Below are 19,592 nucleotides of genomic sequence, written 5' to 3' on the forward strand. Positions count from 1 at the left end.
TACGATGGGGTCAACGGGCGGTACCCCGTCACCGGGTGCTATGTTGTTATTTTTACCGTGATGATCGGACTCGTTGTCAACATGTAAGGGTGCTGATTGAGAGTTCGACATTTTGAGTTTTAACTTGAAGTTAGAGACACCTCAAAGAACAAGTGTAAAGTAGTATGTGTTATGGAGATTCGTATCAAATAATCACTATTATCCTTAGCCCCACAGTGGACGCCAAACTGTTTACCCTCAAAATCGGATAACAATTAAATTTATAAGTGGTTTTGAGGATACGTGGACTAACTTGATACAAAATGATAAATTAGATCGCAATTGAAATAAATAATGACAAAGTAAATGCAAATCACACGAAATGAATAGTATTAGCCTTGGAAGGTTAGCCACCCTCGAGCCAGGCACCCCTTAATCAGTGTCAGGATACAGAAGAACAAGAGCTTAAAGAGAAATAATAACAATGTATTGCTTTGGGATGCGTGTTACAATATTTTGAATGAATTATCAGACCCCCCTTTATATATTAGAGTTGTCCTACTTTAGGTACAATTCTATTAAAAGTAAAAAAATCCCTTGGTTAGCTGATTGCCGGTTCCTTACTGATACGCGCCGAGATTCCTACCGTAATACCCGACCGGTCACGGATATTTTAGTTTTCTGTTGGTTATGCTAATAATATTTCTTCGAGCTCGATCAGGGCTAAGGTTGACTCCGGGATTACGGACTCAATGTTCTCGAAGACAAGCATTCTAACCCTGGGGTCTAGCTTGGTGGGACTCGGGATCGATCTTTAGTCTTTGGTTGTCATATTCCGAGCCTAATTTGCCATGTCATAGGCGAGCTCGATTACGACCGTATGCATTATTATAATACATAATCTACAACCCAAATTCGCTAAACAATCTATGTAAGTAGAACTTATTTTACTTCAGTAGAATATATTGATATCTCTCAGTATTTTAATTAATTTTCCTGTTCTTTAGCTGTGTCACTGAACGTTTGATTTCTCTTTCATTTATATACTCGCAGTCAATTACTTTACATGATTTAAACATATATTTCAATTGAAATGGTTAAAAGGCTAATTAAATCTGTCTCTCTTCCATATTCGTGGTGTATGTGTTGGAATATTATCTTTGGCTTCTAATCCATCTGTACCAATTGGTACAGCTAAAAACACAACAAAGACAAACCCAACTCTTTTATTCTTTCCCTAAATTTTTTATTGAAGTCTATCCATCCAACCAAGTTTTACTTATAAATGTGCATAGGGGTGTACTGAATGAGCTTTTGATTTGTGCAATGCCGTTTGAAGGTTCGACAGAGTGGGTGAGAGAGAGATTTGGGTAAAATATTTTGAGGCGGGTTGACGAAGGAAAACGGGTCCGATTTGGGTGGATTTAACTAAATTGGGTTAAATTAAAATTGGGGATGGGTTATTTCGTTCAAAGGCTGCCACGTGGATAACCGTTTAAATTAGGGACAAATCAGACCCGTAGTATAATGATTGTGGCACAATTGACCGAAAAGTATAACGGAAGGCATAGATAAATAATATTTAAAAGTTCAGGGATATTTGTGACCTTTAAAATTTAATTGAGTTGCATGTGTTACAAAATAATAGACTGGTTATGCCACATCTCAGAATTAATGCAAACGAAATTTGGAAAGAAACCCTTTTAAGAGTCTACGGAGGCGGCTTGGTTTCATTAATTGCACCTCTATTCCAAAGAAGATACAATAATTGTTTAAAACAAAGCAATCAAAGGAATAATGAAAGGCTACTGCTCCAAGGGAGAAAAATAGAGACAGAATTAATTGCATTCTTCCTCCCACCAGCTTTGCTAAATAATTGTGTTTTTAAAGCTTTCGACCTGACCATAAAAGTTTTCTAATGACACTATTCCAATAACTCAAGACCAGAACCAACTTAAATTACATTGTAATTTTACGGATGATTATTCAACTTTTACTTTGTTACATCGAAGTCACTAAATTTTTGAAACTTTGCTACTTTCTTCCTCCTTTATTCGAGGTAGAAGAAGACAGTGCAATAGTTGACTTATTAGACAGCTTTACTCATATCACGAGAGCTTAAAGGAGCTTTGTCTAATTCCATGATCTTAATCTGTCCATATGTCCTTGTATTTGATTTTCAAGAAAGGAATTCTTTTTATTTCAGAGGCGGATCCAGAATTTTAATTTTATGGATTCAGGATTATATTAGAGCCTATTTTAGTAATACAGTTAGAGTCTGCAGTACCATTTGAAAAGTCTCATTTTAAGGCTTTTCACTTTGAAATTCCTTATCCCATTTTTCAAGTTTTTGCTTCTGGAGCCACTCCTTTTCTGAGCCTGCAAGTTCAAGTGAGCGTTACTGCAGTTCAAGAATGACAAAAAAGGGTTGTGATAAGCTGCAATGGATTGAAGTGAACGTCAAATAATTAATGCTGTGACTATTGCAACTTTTGCAGCTTCTTTAGGCTTTGTCTGAAGTGAATGTCTTCATTCGAAATGAATAGACTTCAGCAAGCTATGTTGCTAAGATTCTCCGAAAATGTCACGAGGTCCATGTCAGATCCTTCAAAAGTAATGCATTTTTGAAGGATCTGATACGGGTGCGGCAACATTTTGGAGAGTACGCGCAACATAGCCAGCCAACAAGTCGATACTTACGGTCTAATAGTTTGAAGATCTCCTATCCAACCAAGATTATTGAACATGTTTCGATTGCCATTTAGCTCAAATGACAAAATGAATGAATATTTCCTTTTTAAGTACACGTCTCTAATACATTTATATAGTCACTCCGGAAACCCTGTTACATATATTAGTATCTACATATAGGTTAATTGGAAGCCACTGAAACAACCTTAATACTTTAAAAGCTAATAAATCTACAGAAAAGAGCTAAAACTACCCCTAACCTATTCGCTTAGGTTTAAAAATATCCTTCGTCCACCTATTTTGTAAAAATTGCCCCTAACATCAACTTTTCGGCCCACTCATACCCTAGAAACTAACGACCCCATTTTGATTAAGATAATTTTTTTATTACTTATTATGTGTCAATTTCCTAATGGCTTAAATTAAAACCTCATTCCACATCCTATTAGCCCGCTCCATAACCCAAAATATCCATACTCGACCCATGACCGGCTTTTTAAAATGCCTTAACTTCACCTCTCATCTTCTCCTCTTTCATCCCTACCCTCCCACTCTATATTTTCTCTAATCATCCTCCTCCATGGCCAAAGTACAATAACTCGCCATTGGTAACTGAGGACTACCGTCGGCTTCAACTTTAAGATCTTCACCCTTCAACACCCACGGATCTTCCTCTCCCACTCAGATTTTTCGGCCTTAATTTAATTTTTAAATTAATATTTTTTTGTTAAATCAATTTTTTGAGTGAAATCTGGTATTCTTTGGAATTAAATTAATGGTTCATTTAAAGATTTTATGGTTTAATAAGTTATGTTTCCGCCAAAGTTATATTTTTTGTACCACCATGTAGCTTTTTTGGAGTTCGACGGCGGTGATTTGGTTAGGAAACTGTTGGCGGAGATTAAGTTGGGAAAGAAAAACAGGGAAAGGGATAAGGTACCAAATAATAAATTAATAAAAAGAAAAATATGAAATTTTGATATATGAAACCAAAATAACGATTGGATCATGAGTCCGGTATGGAATCGGGTGTTTGAGGGGCTAAAAAGGGATTAACGAGTTGGAACGACTAAGATGGATTGCGAGTGGCTTATTTACGGATCAGTTCTGGGTTAGAGTGAGATTTTTAATTTTGACCAATAAGCAATTGCCACATCATATATAACCAAAAAAATTTTATTCAGCAAAGGTCCGTCAGAAATAAGGGCATGAATGAGCCAAATTTTTAACGATGAAGACAGTTTTTACAAAATAGGTGGACAGATGGTATTTTTAAACCCAAACGAATAGGTTAGGGGCAGTTTTGGCCCTTTTTTGATAAATCTAATATCACTCCAGTAATGACAAAGCTAGAATCTACATATATCTGTCTTTATTTTCAACATATAGATTCCTTACACATCATTGTCACAAATCTTGCTTAAATGGAATCTCAGAGTTAAATAGAGATAGATTTCACTCAATTATCAGATCATAACTAAACTACCTAAAGATGGATTTAGGAGGAATTATCTTAATCTTCCTTTTCAGTACCCTCTGCCTCTATCTCCTTTGGACAATCATTAAACTCCTTTATTTAATATGGTGGATGCCACTTCAAATACAAAATAGAATGAGTTTTCAGGGAATCAAAGGCCCCCCTTATAGCTTTCCCCATGGGAATACCAAAGAAATCTCACTAATGAGAAGCCAAACTATGGACAAACCTATGATGGATATTTCTCATTACATTTTCCCAAGAATTCAGCCTCATGTTTACTCTTGGACAAGGATGTATGGTAAGTAAACTAGGTTAAATTTGATGCACAAGTGTGAATATTTGTTACGGTAGCACTGTAGTTTAACCCGTGATAGCAGATAAGTTACCACTTTTATCAGTTTACCTCTAATTACCTTATAAGTGACCTGATAGTGTAAATAGCGCATAGAATTTAAATTTATCTCTTAATTGTTCGTTGCGTTTGCTTTGTTTGGTGACAGGGAGGAATTTCCTCACTTGGCATGGCTCAAAACCATACTTATTTGTTACTGAACCGGAGCTTATCAAAGAAATATTGGCCAACAAAGAAGACTCTTACCCAAAAATGGACATGGAAGGCTATGCTAAAAAACTACTAGGGAAAGCACTTATAACCAATGAAGGTGAAAAATGGGCAAAAGTAAGAAAACTAGCCAACCACACTTTCCACGCCGAAAGCCTGAAAGTAAGCCTTACAATATCAGTATTTCGTCTTAAAAATGTTAAAGTAATGATCTTAGTATGAATGGATGAAATTATGTACAGCGTATGGTGCCAGAAATGAGTGCAAGTGTTCAAACAATGCTAGAGAAATGGAAAGAACACGAAGGAAAAGATTTCGACGTGTTCAAGGATTTTGGACTGTTAACAACTGAAGTAATTTCCAGGACAGCATTTGGAAGCAGCTATATGGAAGGAAAACATATTTTCGAGATGGTGGCAAAATTAACTGCAATAACTGTCAAAAATATTTACAATGTCAGATTTCCTGGAATCAGGTAATCAGCATTATAGGAAACAATAGATTATACTAATTGATGGAATTTACTCAGGTCGTTGCTCCTTATTCATGATTATTGGTTTCTTGGATTTTGCAGTATGCTAATAAGAACAGATGATGAAATTGAAGCAGAGAAACTTGAAAGAGGAATCAAGAGCTCCATTCTTGAGCTAGTAAGGAAAAGAGAAAAGGTAAAAGATGGAATGTTTGAGAATTTTGGGACTGATTACCTAGGACAACTTATGAAGCTTTTGCACGAACCGGACACGAACAAAAGTATCACAATAGATCAAATGATCGACGAGGTCAAGGCATTGTATGGTGCAGGACATCTTACAACTACGAGCTTACTTGGCTGGTCTGTTTTTCTCTTAGCACATCATCCAGAATGGCAAGAAAAAGCCAGAAAGGAAGTGTTCGAATTTTGTGGCCTTAGAACTCCAACTTCTGATGCAATCACAAGGCTAAGAACAGTAAGCAACACTCATATTAAATTGTGCGATCATTTCATTTAAAAGTTTAAGCTGTTAGAGAGACTACTCTTTTATTTACTTAATTATATTTTCGACACACTCCTTAACATGTGGGGCCAGTTTTTTGTCGTGGCCAAGCGGATGAAATTCTTTTAGATAATGGATGGCCATGGGACTTGAACATAAGATCTTTACCTGCTCTGATACTGTATTGAATTGTGTGACCATCTCATCTAAACGTTTAAGCCATTAGAGAGAACACATTAATATTTACTTAATTATATCTTCGCCACACACCCACATGCTGACCTGATATTTTTTCATAGGCCAAGCACATGAAAATTCTTTTTGATAATGGGAGGCGATGCCTGCTGTGATACTGAATTGAGTTATATAACCATCTTCTAAAGTTTTAGCTATTAAAGAGAGCACACTTTTATTTACTTAATTATATTTTCAATAGTTTCCTATTTGGTTTCTTGCAGATGAACATGATACTTAATGAATGTATGAGATTGTATCCTCCGGTTATTACAATGACAAGAAAAGTTGAAAGAGAAGTTAGACTAGGGAGCATGACTCTTCCTGCTAACATGACAATTTTCATGCCAATTTTGGCACTGCACCATGATCCACATATCTGGGGCAAAGATGTTCATATTTTCAAACCCGAGAGGTTCGCAGAAGGGGTGGCTAAAGCAACAAACAACAACGCAGCATCGTTTTTCCCGTTCGGATTGGGACCTCGTACTTGTGTTGGTCTGAATTTCACAACAAATGAAGCAAAAATTGCCTTGTCAATGATTTTGCAGCGTTATAAGTTCACTCTGTCGCCTAATTATGTCCATTATCCTTCTGATATTTTCATTTTGACTCCCAAGGTTGGAGTTAAAGTTGTCCTTGAATCTATTTAGGGTATATCAATGTCCCTAAACAATGTACATAAATAAAAGTTTTGCAAACAAAGCTTCTGAATTCACGAGTTTCCAGTATTTTCGACGCGAATCATAAATTTACGTATAGAATTCACTAAAACTATAACAAATGGTAGGTCTAAGCTCATAATTTTAAAAATGCAATGAGCTTAATACTAAGAACCTTAAAAGTTGAACCAATATAATTTAAATCCTAGATTCGCAATAAATATTAGTGATTGCTTTTATAAGTCAAGATATCACTACATTCAGACACAACTATATAAAGGCAAGACTGTTTAGAGAAGCTAATGATTTGAATGCCAATAGGAGAAGGACTGCATGTTACTGCATAAATACCAATATTAACAAATTGTGTACCATTATTGATTTCATAATATCTTAGGTAGGACCATAATGTACTTGAATAAGCACCCAATATTAACAGGTATAGTACCATTCTTGGATTCATATTATCATAGCTTTTCTTATAACCTTTGTAATAAAATACAGATAAAGATAAAGAATATTAAAGCAAAGCGATCTTATAATTATGTAATCCTCACATACCATCAGCAATTTTTAAGATATGAAAATTAGATGGTGTAATATTATAAGAGAAAAAAAGTACGCATGGCGTTGCGTCAAATTTCCGAGGACATGACCCTTGATAGGAAGGTGTGGAGATCGAGCATTAGGGTTGTAGGTTAGGACGTAATCGAGTCCGGAGGTGAGGCTAGTTTGATAAAGTTGGCTTTAGACGGCTAGTGGTTAATGTTGTATTCACACTATCCTTCCGTTGTTCATAGCATCGCGGCTTATTTTCTGGTTTTGTTATTGCATTTCAATTATTTTCTAGTTCTTATGATGATGTTATTATTTATTTGGTTTCTGTTTGATGGTACTAATATATTGTCCCTTTCTTTTTCTTCTTGTCTTTTCCGTCTTCTTGAGCCGAGGGTCTTTCGGAAATAACCTCTCTACACCTTCGGGGTAGGGGTAAGGTCTGCATACACACTACCCTCCCCGGACCCACTTGTGAGATTTTACTGGGTCGTTATTGTTGTTGTTGTTGTATTAGTGATTGTCTATCATGATGTCTCCCTCACACAGTCATCAGCAATTTTTTGGATCGTATTCTAATGAAAAAAGGTACACACAATAATCATGTGGTCCAAGCTATGTTGTCCTGATTATGAACTCCCTCTTTACAATAATATTACAAATCTTGATTGTAATAAGAGTTGGCCCTTCAATCTTTTCCCCTTTTGTTCGTTTGTTTGTTCGTTTATTATTATAACTGGAATGAAGTTTAGCTTGTAGTTTTTTCAGGATGCTTTTAAGTCTGAAGATTATTTAGCTTTAGCACCAAGGTAACTGATGTATATCTCAATTATAAAGCACTAGCGCGTTAAAAAAAAAAAAAAAAAAAAAAACCTGCACACAAAGTATTGCGCATTCACGTAGGGGTTAGAGAAGGGGCGCACCCCATGGGGACGTGATATAGGAAGCCTACCTGATGCAAGTATCGGTAGCTTGTAATTACAGGAAATCTCCAAAGTTTTGGCCTTCTACTTTCAGGCTTGATTGAGAGGACATGCTCAAGTTTTTATTTTTATTTTGCACCAAACTTACACTTCAAATGGCCCAAGGAATCATCAAAAACACATATAGCGACTTAACGATAAATAATCATATACTATAGTACATAAAATAATCTTGAAAATCTATTTAAGTTAAAATAATATTGTGCATGTACTGAGAAAAAGAGAGATCATTATATCTAATTGTCTTGAGACTTCTCACTTTCAACCTCTTTTTTATATATGGAATTATTGTACTGCATTTTGGCATGAATTAATGCATTGTTGTCATTGCTGACACCTAAATTTCCATGGACCACACCATCTATTCATCTCAAATCTTTGTCAACAGCAAAACAAGAATATGGTGATGTTAGATATTACAATAGCTAACGTACGATTCAGAGATTTAATCCAAATTTGAAATGCTATTGATAAAGCCAAAGCCAGTATCTGAATTTATTTGTCTTCTAATTCAAGCTAATATTCTCAACCTTAGTAGAGTACACTAGAAAACCAAAAATTCTCAAGTCCATTATTCGATATCTGTATTCAGAAAAATCGCAAACACCATTCATCATATGATGATAATCATTCTCTCGAGTTTTCTTTTCATTTCTTTGTTAATTATCCTGTTTTGGATCTTTAAGAAGCTATGGTGGAGTCCGATTCGCGTACAATTTCTGATGAGATCACAAGGAATCCAAGGTCCTCCTTACAAGTTCCTATATGGAAATACCAAAGAGATTGTGGAAATGAAAAAAGACTCAATTAGCAAATCCATGGATTACTTGTCACATGACATATTTCCAAGAATTCTACCTCATGTATTTTCTTGGAAAAATCTCTATGGTAATATAAATGTTACATAATTTCATTTCAATGTACTTTTTACATGGTTATATAAACTACTGATTATATTTTTCTGTTTCTATTGTCACCTAATAGGAGAAAGTTTTCTCTATTGGTATGGACTGCAACCTGAACTAGTAGTTACTGAACCAGAACTTCTCAAAGAAATACTGAGTAATAGAAACAACAACTTTCCCAAAATAGATCTTGAGGGCTATTCCAAGAAGCTTTTAGGAGATGGGGTTTCGTCATCTAAAGGCGAAAAATGGACAAAAATGAGGAAACTAGCCAACCATGTTTTTCATGGAGAAAGCCTAAAAGTAAATTTCTTGTGCAATTCTTGAAATATATTACATGCCAAGTTCTCTGTTTCAACTAGTGCTAATTTTGTTAATGATGTTTGTAAATGCAGAGTATGGTTCCAATGATGATTATGAGTTGTGAGACAATGCTGGAAAAGTGGAAAATATATGAAGAAAAAGAAATTGAAGTGTTTGAAGAATTTAGGATATTAACATCAGAAATAATTTCCAGGACTGCATTTGGAAGTAGTTACTTAGAAGGAAAGAATATATTTCAGATGCTGATGAAGTTAGCTTTGCTAGTTTCCAAAGATGCTCTCAAAATTAAATTTCCTGGCATCAGGTAAGTACCTTCACAAGATCTACATAGAGTTAACTCTGTTTCTTGAATCAAAACTGAAGAATAATTTAAAAAGCTCAAATTAAGAGTAGAGATGAGTTAATTTCATGGATGTTTATTCAGCTTTTAATTTAATACACAAAGTTATAAAACTAATTTTTATAACAGAAAAATAAATTAACTTTACCTATATATCTTAGAAAAAATAATAAAGGCCAAAACAAAAAATGCCAAATAGAGCCATGGAAATACAATAAGTAGGCTTCGACTTCAGCAACTTCCCTTGCATAATATTATGGATATTATGTAAGGTGAGTTGCTGATATGATTGTAAATAGTAATTAAAATTCAATACATGTGGCATCCTGCTTGTTTTCTCCTACACCAGATCTAACATTTTTCGGTTTTGTATTTTCTATGATATATAGGCATAGTTGAGTTATCTTTTTAATTACAAAAATTAGTTTTATGTCTTTAGTACAATAAAATGAAAGTTGGATGACCATGGAAGAATTTAACTCATTAATCAACTTAATTGTTACATTTTTGTGTAGTCAAATTTGGAAAAGCAGAGATGAAATAGAGTCAGAAAAACTGGAGCAGGGCATTCGCGACAGCATTACTCGAATAATAAAGAAAAGAGAAGAGGAAAAGATTGGGGAAGAACATAATTTCGGAAGTGATTTCCTTGGAAAACTTTTAGAGGCTTATCAAGAAGATTACAGAATATCAGTAGAAGAAATAGTTGATGAATGCAAGACAATTTATTTAGCTGGTCACGAAACAACAACTTCTTTACTTGGATGGACAATCCTCTTGTTAGCTACAAACAAGAATTGGCAAGAAAAAGCAAGAAAAGAAGTTCTTGAATCATTTGGCCAAAAAGTTCCTACTGCAGATGGCCTATCAAGACTGAAAATAGTAAGCATTGAGGATTTTAATTATTTTTCCTGAATATTGCATGCATATATCGAAGGGATCAGCCTTGACGTAATTCGTAAAGTTGTTGTCATGTGACCAAGAGGTAACGGGGTTCGAGCCGTTGAAACATCATCTTGCAGAAATGCAAGGTAAGGATGCATACAATAGACCCTTGTGGTCCGGCCCTTCCCTGTAACCCGCATATAGTGAGAGCTTAGTGCACCAGACTGTCCTTTTATTGCATTCATATATCAAAAGTCGCATGTTGGTCATTCCTAACTTATGATTTTTCGGCTTATAAATATTTTGTTTGACCAAGAGTTTTACTATTCTATTCCTAACATCTTTTATAATGAAACCTTTTATTTTATATGTTTATAATTAATTAAAAGGCAACTTAGTCATTTTAACCCAAAAAAATAGCTTAACTATCAGCACTTATAACCTGATACATCAACATTTAAAAGCATTTTTCTATCGCTTAATATTTCTCAATTATTTTTATGCTAAATAGTCTCCAAGTGCAGCCCGGTGCACAAAACATCTCGCGTTCACGCAGGGTCCAGGGACGGGTCGCACCCCAAGAGAATGTAATGTAGGCAGCCCTATCCTGATGCAAGCATCAATAGCTGATTCCACGGCTTGAACCCGTGACCTATAGGTCAAACGGAGACAACTTAACTGTTGCTCCAAGACTCTAACCAGTATTTTTACTTGTTTTTTATCATTGTAGATGAACATGATTGTTGAAGAATCTCTAAGATTGTACCCACCAGTACCATTCATCAAAAGGAAAGCTAACAAGAAAGTAGAGCTAGGGAAGCTAACTTTACCACCTCAAATGCAACTTTACATATCACCATTAGCAGTTCAACATGATCCTAAAATATGGGGAGAAGATGTACATATTTTCAAACCAGAAAGATTTGCTGAAGGAGTTGTTAAAGCTACAAACAACAATCCAGTTGCATTCTTGCCATTTGGTTATGGACCTCGAACTTGTTTAGGATTGAACTTTGCCATGATTGAAGCAAAAGTTACTCTTTCGATGATTCTACAGCGTTATATGTTTACAGTTTCACCAAGTTATGTTCACTCTCCCGTTCAGCTTTTTATGCTTCGCCCTAAGCATGGAGTCAAAATCATTCTGCACAAGATTTAAGGGTCTCTTTCTGTATGTAAATATAAAACAGGAACTTGATTATATATTCTGATGTTTCCGCTTTTGTATTGATCCTAGGTTTGATGGACGGCTAGCTATAATTATTATTTAAATGATTAAATATTATTTTTATACGATAATTAAGCCAGCAAATAAAAATCTGAATGTATTATTTGACATGTTTAATGTGTTTACCCTTTATTGCTCCCTTGTGTAGTTGCATACTGACTATTATGTCAAATTTGTAGAACCCTTTTTATAAATGGTATATTTAAGTATGTCTTAGTTCATTGAGTCGAAATTCAAAATATTCCAAAAGAAAAAAAACGGAAGCACTAGTAATTACTCCCCCCGTCTTATATTAAGAGTCTTGGTTACTAGAAATAGTTGTCTCAAATTATTTACTATCATTTTAAAAGTTCAAGGAAATTTATTATTTTTATTCCTTTTTTACCCGTTAGTAATAATTGTTCTTGAAGATGGAGATAACACATAAATAGAATAAATATTGAATAAAGAGAAATTATATCTTATAGCATAAATGTATGTAAAGACAAACAGGAACTTGATTATTGGTCAATAGATATTGGATTTAACTTATATACGCGAACAGATTAAACTTTTTTTTTACATTATCACTGTAGTTTAACCTGTTGTAGTCGGTAAACTTGGCACGCCGCCATCACACACATAAATAGGAAGCATAACAAAAGCAACAATGGATAAAATTGAAGTAAACCAAAACAGAAAACATGATAGGAAATGCAAAGAATTAAGACGTACGACAATTAAAAGATGAAGTTCATTGCACAAAAATATAGACCAAAAAGATGTCGCAACAACAGCACATAGTGATTACCAAATACGTCAAATACGAAACAAGACGGTCATGACAGGCAAGCAACCAACTTAAAGTAAACACAAACTATGAAATTAAAACAACACTCTATTTTAATTTCCATAACAATCTTATTTAGCTTTCATTTGAATGGTAACTTAATCACGGACGGAGGTTGCGGAAATAGCCAGGAGCATCTTTCTTGAAAAGTTTTACAAAAAACTTGATTTCTTCCACTCAAATCCGAAATAATTGATGAATATAACCATGAATTTTTGAAATATAATCACTTTTGTATATAAGACACTTACCCAAGTTGAAGTCGTGAAAAATCTCTTTGGAATAGCCCAAATCCGAGATTTAAAACTCAAAAATGAGTAAAAATGGCTAATTCACGTTTTTAAGTATTCTGCCCAGGCAAGTCGCATGTGTGAAATGCGACTTTGCCTGATTTTCAGGCAAATATAAACTGCTACCAGCCTTCATTCAGTCGACCATAACATTCTGTAAAATTGTCCAAATAATGAATAGTTTAACTTTCTGGATCATAGAATCAAAGGGCTACAACTTTCATGTTTTGAAAATATTCAGATTCCTTATAGATTTCGAGATATAAGCTTCCAAGATCGGCTTCACGCATCAACAATTTCTGGCGAAACTGCTTTACCAGCCTTCTTTCAGTCGATCATAACTTTCTGTACAATCGCCTAAATGATGAATGGTTTAACTTTCTGGAAATTATATTCAAGGAGCTACAACTTTCTTGTTTCAAATATTTTTAGATTCCTTATAGATTTCGAGATATAAGCTTCCAAAGTTAGATCTGCGATTGCACAGTTGCTGTCCAAAAACAGCTTCTACAGCAGAAACATTCCAGCAACTCCTTTTGTCCGGAATCCATTCCGTTAGCCTTCCGAAATCCATCTGAGGCCCTTGGGACCTTAACCAAATATACCAACATGTCCCAAAATACAATACGAACTTAGTTGAGGCTTCAAACCATACCAAACAACGTCGAAATTACGAATCGCGTATCGAATCGAATTATGAGTTTTCAAATCTTCCAACTTCTATATTTTGCGCCGAAACGTATCAAATAAATTCCAATTAACCTCAAATTTTGCATACAAGTCATAAATGACATAATGGATCTATGAAAATTTTCAGAACTGAATTCCGACTCCGATATCTAAAAGTCAACTCCCCGGTCAAACTTCTCAAAAATTCAACTTTCGCCATTTCAAGCCTAATTCTTCTACCGACCACCAAATAATTTTTCGGATATGCTACTAAGTCCAAAATTACCATACGGAGCTATTAGAATCATCAAAACTCAGATCTGAGGTCGTTTACATATAAGTCCACATCCGGTCAACTTTTCTAATTTAAATTTTTTTATTTATGAGACTAGTGTCTCGTTTTACTCCGAATTCCTTCCGGACCTGAACTAACTAACTCGGTAAGTTATAAAATAACTGTAAAGCATAAATTGAGCAGTAAATGAGGGAACGGGGTTATAATACTCAAAACGACCGGCCGGGTCATTACATTCTCCCCCTCTTAAATAAATATTTGTCCTCGAACGGGTTTAGAATCATACCTGGAATCTCAAATAGGTGTGCATATTTGCTCCGTATCTCCTGCTCAATCTCCCAAGTAGCTTCTCCTACTGACTGGCCTCTCCACTGTACCTTCATTGATACTATGCTCTTTGACCTCGGCTTTCGAACCTATCGGTCTAAAATAGCCACCGGCTCCACATCATAAGTCAAATTACCGTCTAGCTGTACTGTACTGAAATCTAGAATATGAGATGGATCCCCGACATACTTTCGGAGCATGGATACAAGGAACACTGGATGAACACCTGATAGACTAGGTGGCAAAACAAGTTCATAAGCCATCTCTCCAATCTTCTTACGTATCTCAAAAGGCCCAATGTACCGAGGGCTCAACTTGCCCTTTTTCCCGAACCTCAACACACCCTCCATGGGTGAAATCTTGAGCAGAACCTTCTCCCCATCCATGTAAACAACATCACGAACCTTTCTGTCGACATAACTCTTCTGTCTAGACTACGCCGTGCGAAGCTGTTCCTGAATCACTTTGACCTTCTCTAAAGCATCCTGAACCAAGTCAGTACCCAATATCCTAGTCTCACCCAGCTTAAACCAACCCAATGGAGACCAGCACCGTTTCCCATACAAAGCCTCATACGGAGCCATTTGATTACTCAACTGGTAGTTGTTATTGTAAGCAAACTCCACGAGTGGTAGAAATTGATCCCAAGAACCCCCAAAATCAATGACACAAGCGCGTAGCATATCCTCCAATATCTGAATAGTGCGCTCGGACTGTCCATCCGTCAGAGGGTGAAATGTTGTACTTAACTGAACCTGTGTGCCCAATTCTCGCTGCATTGTTTTCCAAAACTGTGATGTAAACCGCGTGCCCCGATCTGGAAGGATGGACACTAGCACACCGTGTAGGCGAACAATCTCACGGATATAAATCTCCGCCAATAGCTCTGAATAATAATTGGTACCAACTAGAATAAAATGCGCGGACTTAGTCAACTGATCTACAATCACCCAAACCGCATCAAACTTCCTCAAAGTCCGTGGAAGCCCAACTACGAAGTCCATGGTAATACGCTCCCATTTCCACTCCGGAATTTCAAGTCTCTGAAGTAATCATCCCAGTCTCTGATGCTCGTACTTTACCTGTTGATAATTGAAACACTGAGCTATAAACCCACTATATCTTTCTTCATTCGCCTCCACTAATAGTGCTGCCTCAAATCCTGATACATCTTTGCGGCACCTGGATGAATGGAGTACCGCGAACTGTGAGCTTCCTGGAGAATCAACTCACACAAACCATCTACATTAGGCACACATAGCCTCCCCTGCATCCGAAATGCACCGTCATCTCCATAGTGACTTTCTTGGCATCACCGTGATGAACCGTTTCTTTAAGGACGAGTAGATGGGGATCATCATACTAGCGCTCTGTGATGCGATCATATAAAGAAGACTAAAAAATCACACAAGCCAAAACTCGATTCGGCTCGAAAACATCCAGTCTAACAAACTAGTTGGCCAAGGCCTGAACATCTAAGGCTAAAGGCCTCTCTGCTACTAGTAAGTATGCTAAGCAACACAAACTCTCCACCTTACGACTCAAGGCAGCGGCCACCACATTGGCCTTTCTAGGATGATAGAGAATGTTAATGTCATAATCCTTAAGCAACTCTAACCACCTTTACTGCCGCAAATTAAGATCCTTCTGTTTAAACAAATGTTGTAGACTCCGACGATTGGTATATATACCTCACACTGGACACCATACAAATAATGCTACCAAATTTTAAGGCATGAACAATAGCTACTAACTCAAGATTGTGGACCGTGTAATTCTTCTCATGTACCTTTAACTGTCTGGACTCATGGGCAATCACCTTACTGTCTTGCATAAGCACTGCGCCGAGACCAATACGCGATGCGTCACAATACACAGTATAAGACTCTGAACTTGTAGGCAACACCAATACTGGAGTTCTAGTCAAAGTTGTCTTGATTTTCTGAAAGCTCTCTGCACACTCATCCGACCACCTGAACAAAGCACTTTTCTGGGTCAATTTAGTCATAGGCGATGCAATATACGAGAAACCCTACACGAAGCGACGATAATAACCGGCCAAGCCGAGAAAACACTGAATCTCAGTAACTGAAGATGGCCTGGGCCAGCGCTGAACTGCCTCTAAATTCTTCGGATCCACCTTAATTCCTTTACTAGATACTATATGTCCCAAGAATGCCACCGAACTAAGCCAGAACTCACACTTAGAGAATTTGGCATAAAGTCCTTCCTCTTTCAATCTTTGTAATACAACACCTATGTGTTGTTCATGCTCCTCCTGGCTACGTGAGTATACCAGGATATCATCAATAAATACTACGATAAATGAATCAATATATGGATGGAATACACTATTCATCAAGTGCATAAATGCTGCTGGGGGTTGGTTAGCCCAAAAGACATCACAAGAAATTCATAGTGGCCATAACGAGTTCTGAATGCCGTCATTAGAATATCCAAATCCCAAATTTTCAACTTGTGATACCCAGATCTCAAATCAATTTTGGAGAACACCTTCGCTCCCTGAAGCTGGTCAAATAAGTCATTAATACGCGACAATGGATATTTATTCTTGATTGTAACTTTGTTTAACTTCCTATAATCGATGCACATCCGCATAGTACCATCTTTCATTTTCACAAACAGAACCGGTGCACCCCAAGGTGACACACTAGGCCTAATAAACCCATTTTCAAGGAGTTCCTGAAGTTGCTCTTTCAATTCTTTTAACTCAGCTGGTGCCATACGATACGGAGGAATAGAAATGGGCTGAGTTCTCTACACCAAGTCAATACCAAAATCAATATCCCTGTCGGATGGAATACCCGGCAAGTCTACAGGAAATACATCCGGAAAGTCTCGTACGATCGGTAGTGAATCAATAATAGGAGCATTTGTATCAACATCTCTCACAATGGCCAAATATGACAAACATCCCTTTTCAACCATATGTTGGGACTTCAAATAAGAAATTACTCTGCTAGGAACAAAATCTAGAGAACCTCTCCATTCAACCTTTGGCAACCCCAGCATCGTCAACGTCACGGTTTTTGCGTGAGAGTCCAGAATAGCATGACATGGAGAGAACCAATCCATACCCAGGATTATATTGAAATCAACCATACCGAGTAATAAGAGATCAACTCTAGTCTTCAGTTTCCCACTAGTTACCACACACGACCGATACACACGGTCCACAGTAATAACATCGCCTACCGGTGTAGATACACAAATAGATGAAACTAAGGACTCACGGGGAATATCCAGATAATGAGAAAAATATGATGATACATAAGAATAAGTTGAACCATGGTCAAATAATATAGAAGCTTCCCTGTGGCACACTGAAACATTACTTGTGATCACTGCATCTGAAGCAACAACATCTGGCCTGGCAGGAAAAGCATAGAATCGGGCATGACCGCCACCTGATCGGCCTCCCCTATTGGGCGACCCCTAGCAGTCTGACCCCTACCCCGAGCTGGATGTGCGGGTGCTGGAACTGCTGGTGTTGGTGTCGTCAGTCAAGGACTCTACTGTGGAGCCCCACTCAACAGCCTAGGACAATCTCTCTTGAAATGACCAAATTCTCCGCACCCGAAACAACACCTCCTTTTACAGAACTGGTGCTCCTGATAACCCGAGGAATTACCTGTAGAAGACTGAGCGAACGAGGCATGATGAGAACTCTGCGCTGGTAGTGCACTGAATGAAGACTGGCCTGAGTGAGCACTGTAAAAACTATGGCTAGCTGATGTACCACGATGAGCTGGATGACCCGTCTGAGCGTGTCTGTAAGAACGACCCCTACCGCGGTAAAACTGACCCCTTGAAGGAACACCGATGTAATCACCTGGACCACGAGGCCTCTTAGCCTCCCTCTCTCCACGTTCCTGGCTACGAGCCATTTCTATCTGCCGTGAAATGTCAACTACCTCATCAAAAGTAGTACCAGATACCATTTCCCTAGTCATAAGTAACCGCAGCTGATATGTGAGGCCATCAATGAACCTCTTAATCCTCTCCCTATCAGTGGGAACCAACCAGCCTGTGTAACGAGACAACTTAGAAAATCTCATCTCGTATTACGTCACAGACATACCATCTTGACGTAACTGCTCAAACTGTTTGCGCAGCTCCTCTCTGTGAGATTGCGACACAAACTTCTCCAAAAAGAGAACAGAGAACTCCTGCCATGTAAGTGGTACTGCACCAACTGGCCTGCGCCTCTTATAAGCCTTCCACTATTTGAAGGCAGCCCCAGAAAACTGAAAAGTAGTGAACGAGACCCCACTTATCTTCAGAATACCCGTTGTCCGAAGCATCCGTTGACACATATCCAAAAAACCCTGAGCATCCTCTGACTCAGTACCGCTAAATGGTGGAGGTCGAAGCCTCTCAAATCTCTCAAGTCTCCTCTGCTCATCATCTGCTATAACAGGAACTACAGAGGCCTGAGCAGCTGTAGCCGGCTGGGCCGGTAATGCCCCTGGTATCTGAAGTCCCTGTACTACCTAGTCTGGAGTACGGGCAACAGGGGTATGAGAACCTCCCCCGGCCTGAGAAGTGGCAGGTGCGGCCTCAGCCGAAACCACCTGAGCAAGACCAGTACAAACTGTCAATATATGGGCTAGAGCCTCGTGAAGGCCTAGAATCACAATAGGTGTAGCTGATGCATGAGCTGGTCCTGCCGGCTCAATTGTATCCGGAATCTGCTCCTAAGCTGGAGCAACTGGTGGTACTACAGGTGCTGCTCTAACTGCTGCACGAGCTATACCTCGACCTCTACCTCGGCCCCGGCCTCTATCACGGCCCTAACTGGTGGCACTGGTGGCTGGCCATCCAATCCGGTAGTATGTGTCATCATCATCTGTGAGAGAATAGAATAACAAAAAAATTTAGTTTCCGGAAACAACAAATTCACACGACAGAATACAAGAAAGTGATATTTTCCTAATGGTTCCGCAGCCTCTCGTAGATAAGTACAGACGCCTCTGTACCAATCCGCAAGACTCTACGAAGCTTGCTCATGACTCGTGAGACCTATGTAACCTAGGCTCTAATACCAACTTGTCACGACCCAAAATTCTAACTTGTCGTGATGACGCCTATCTAGATACTAGGCAAGCCGACAATCTTAATAAACCATAATTTTTTTTAAGTTTGAAAATATAATATTTAAACACAATCCATAAATCTCGCAAATACCGATACAAACACTCCCATAACGTGTTGTCACTGAGTACATGAGCATCTAATATGAATATAAGTTTGGAAAATACGGTTCATAACAGTCTGAGAGCAAATACAATAAATAAGGAGATAGGGAAGGAGAGGCAAGGTATGCGAAACACGGCAGCTACCTCAGAATCTCCGA

At 37.6% G+C, this 19,592-nt stretch overlaps 2 protein-coding genes across 2 annotated transcripts; both read left to right on the forward strand.

Annotated features, from left to right (window-relative positions):
* The first annotated feature begins 4,103 nt into the window (after positions 1-4,103).
* LOC107784308 (cytochrome P450 CYP749A22-like) lies at positions 4,104-6,641 on the forward strand. Its single transcript, XM_016605419.2, has 5 exons — positions 4,104-4,448; positions 4,651-4,874; positions 4,955-5,187; positions 5,287-5,662; positions 6,148-6,641. The coding sequence occupies exons 1-5, from the start codon at positions 4,163-4,165 to the stop codon at positions 6,574-6,576; spliced, it is 1,548 nt and encodes a 515-aa protein (XP_016460905.1). The 5' UTR covers positions 4,104-4,162; the 3' UTR covers positions 6,577-6,641.
* Positions 6,642-8,430: 1,789 nt separating this feature from the next.
* Positions 8,431-11,941, forward strand: LOC107784307 (cytochrome P450 CYP749A22). The gene is made up of 5 exons (XM_016605418.2): positions 8,431-9,011; positions 9,108-9,331; positions 9,424-9,656; positions 10,208-10,574; positions 11,308-11,941. The coding sequence occupies exons 1-5, from the start codon at positions 8,741-8,743 to the stop codon at positions 11,734-11,736; spliced, it is 1,524 nt and encodes a 507-aa protein (XP_016460904.1). The 5' UTR covers positions 8,431-8,740; the 3' UTR covers positions 11,737-11,941.
* Positions 11,942-19,592: the final 7,651 nt, after the last annotated feature.

This window comes from Nicotiana tabacum, chromosome 24 (assembly GCF_000715075.1).
Source record: "Nicotiana tabacum cultivar K326 chromosome 24, ASM71507v2, whole genome shotgun sequence".
Classification (NCBI taxonomy): domain Eukaryota; kingdom Viridiplantae; phylum Streptophyta; class Magnoliopsida; order Solanales; family Solanaceae; genus Nicotiana; species Nicotiana tabacum.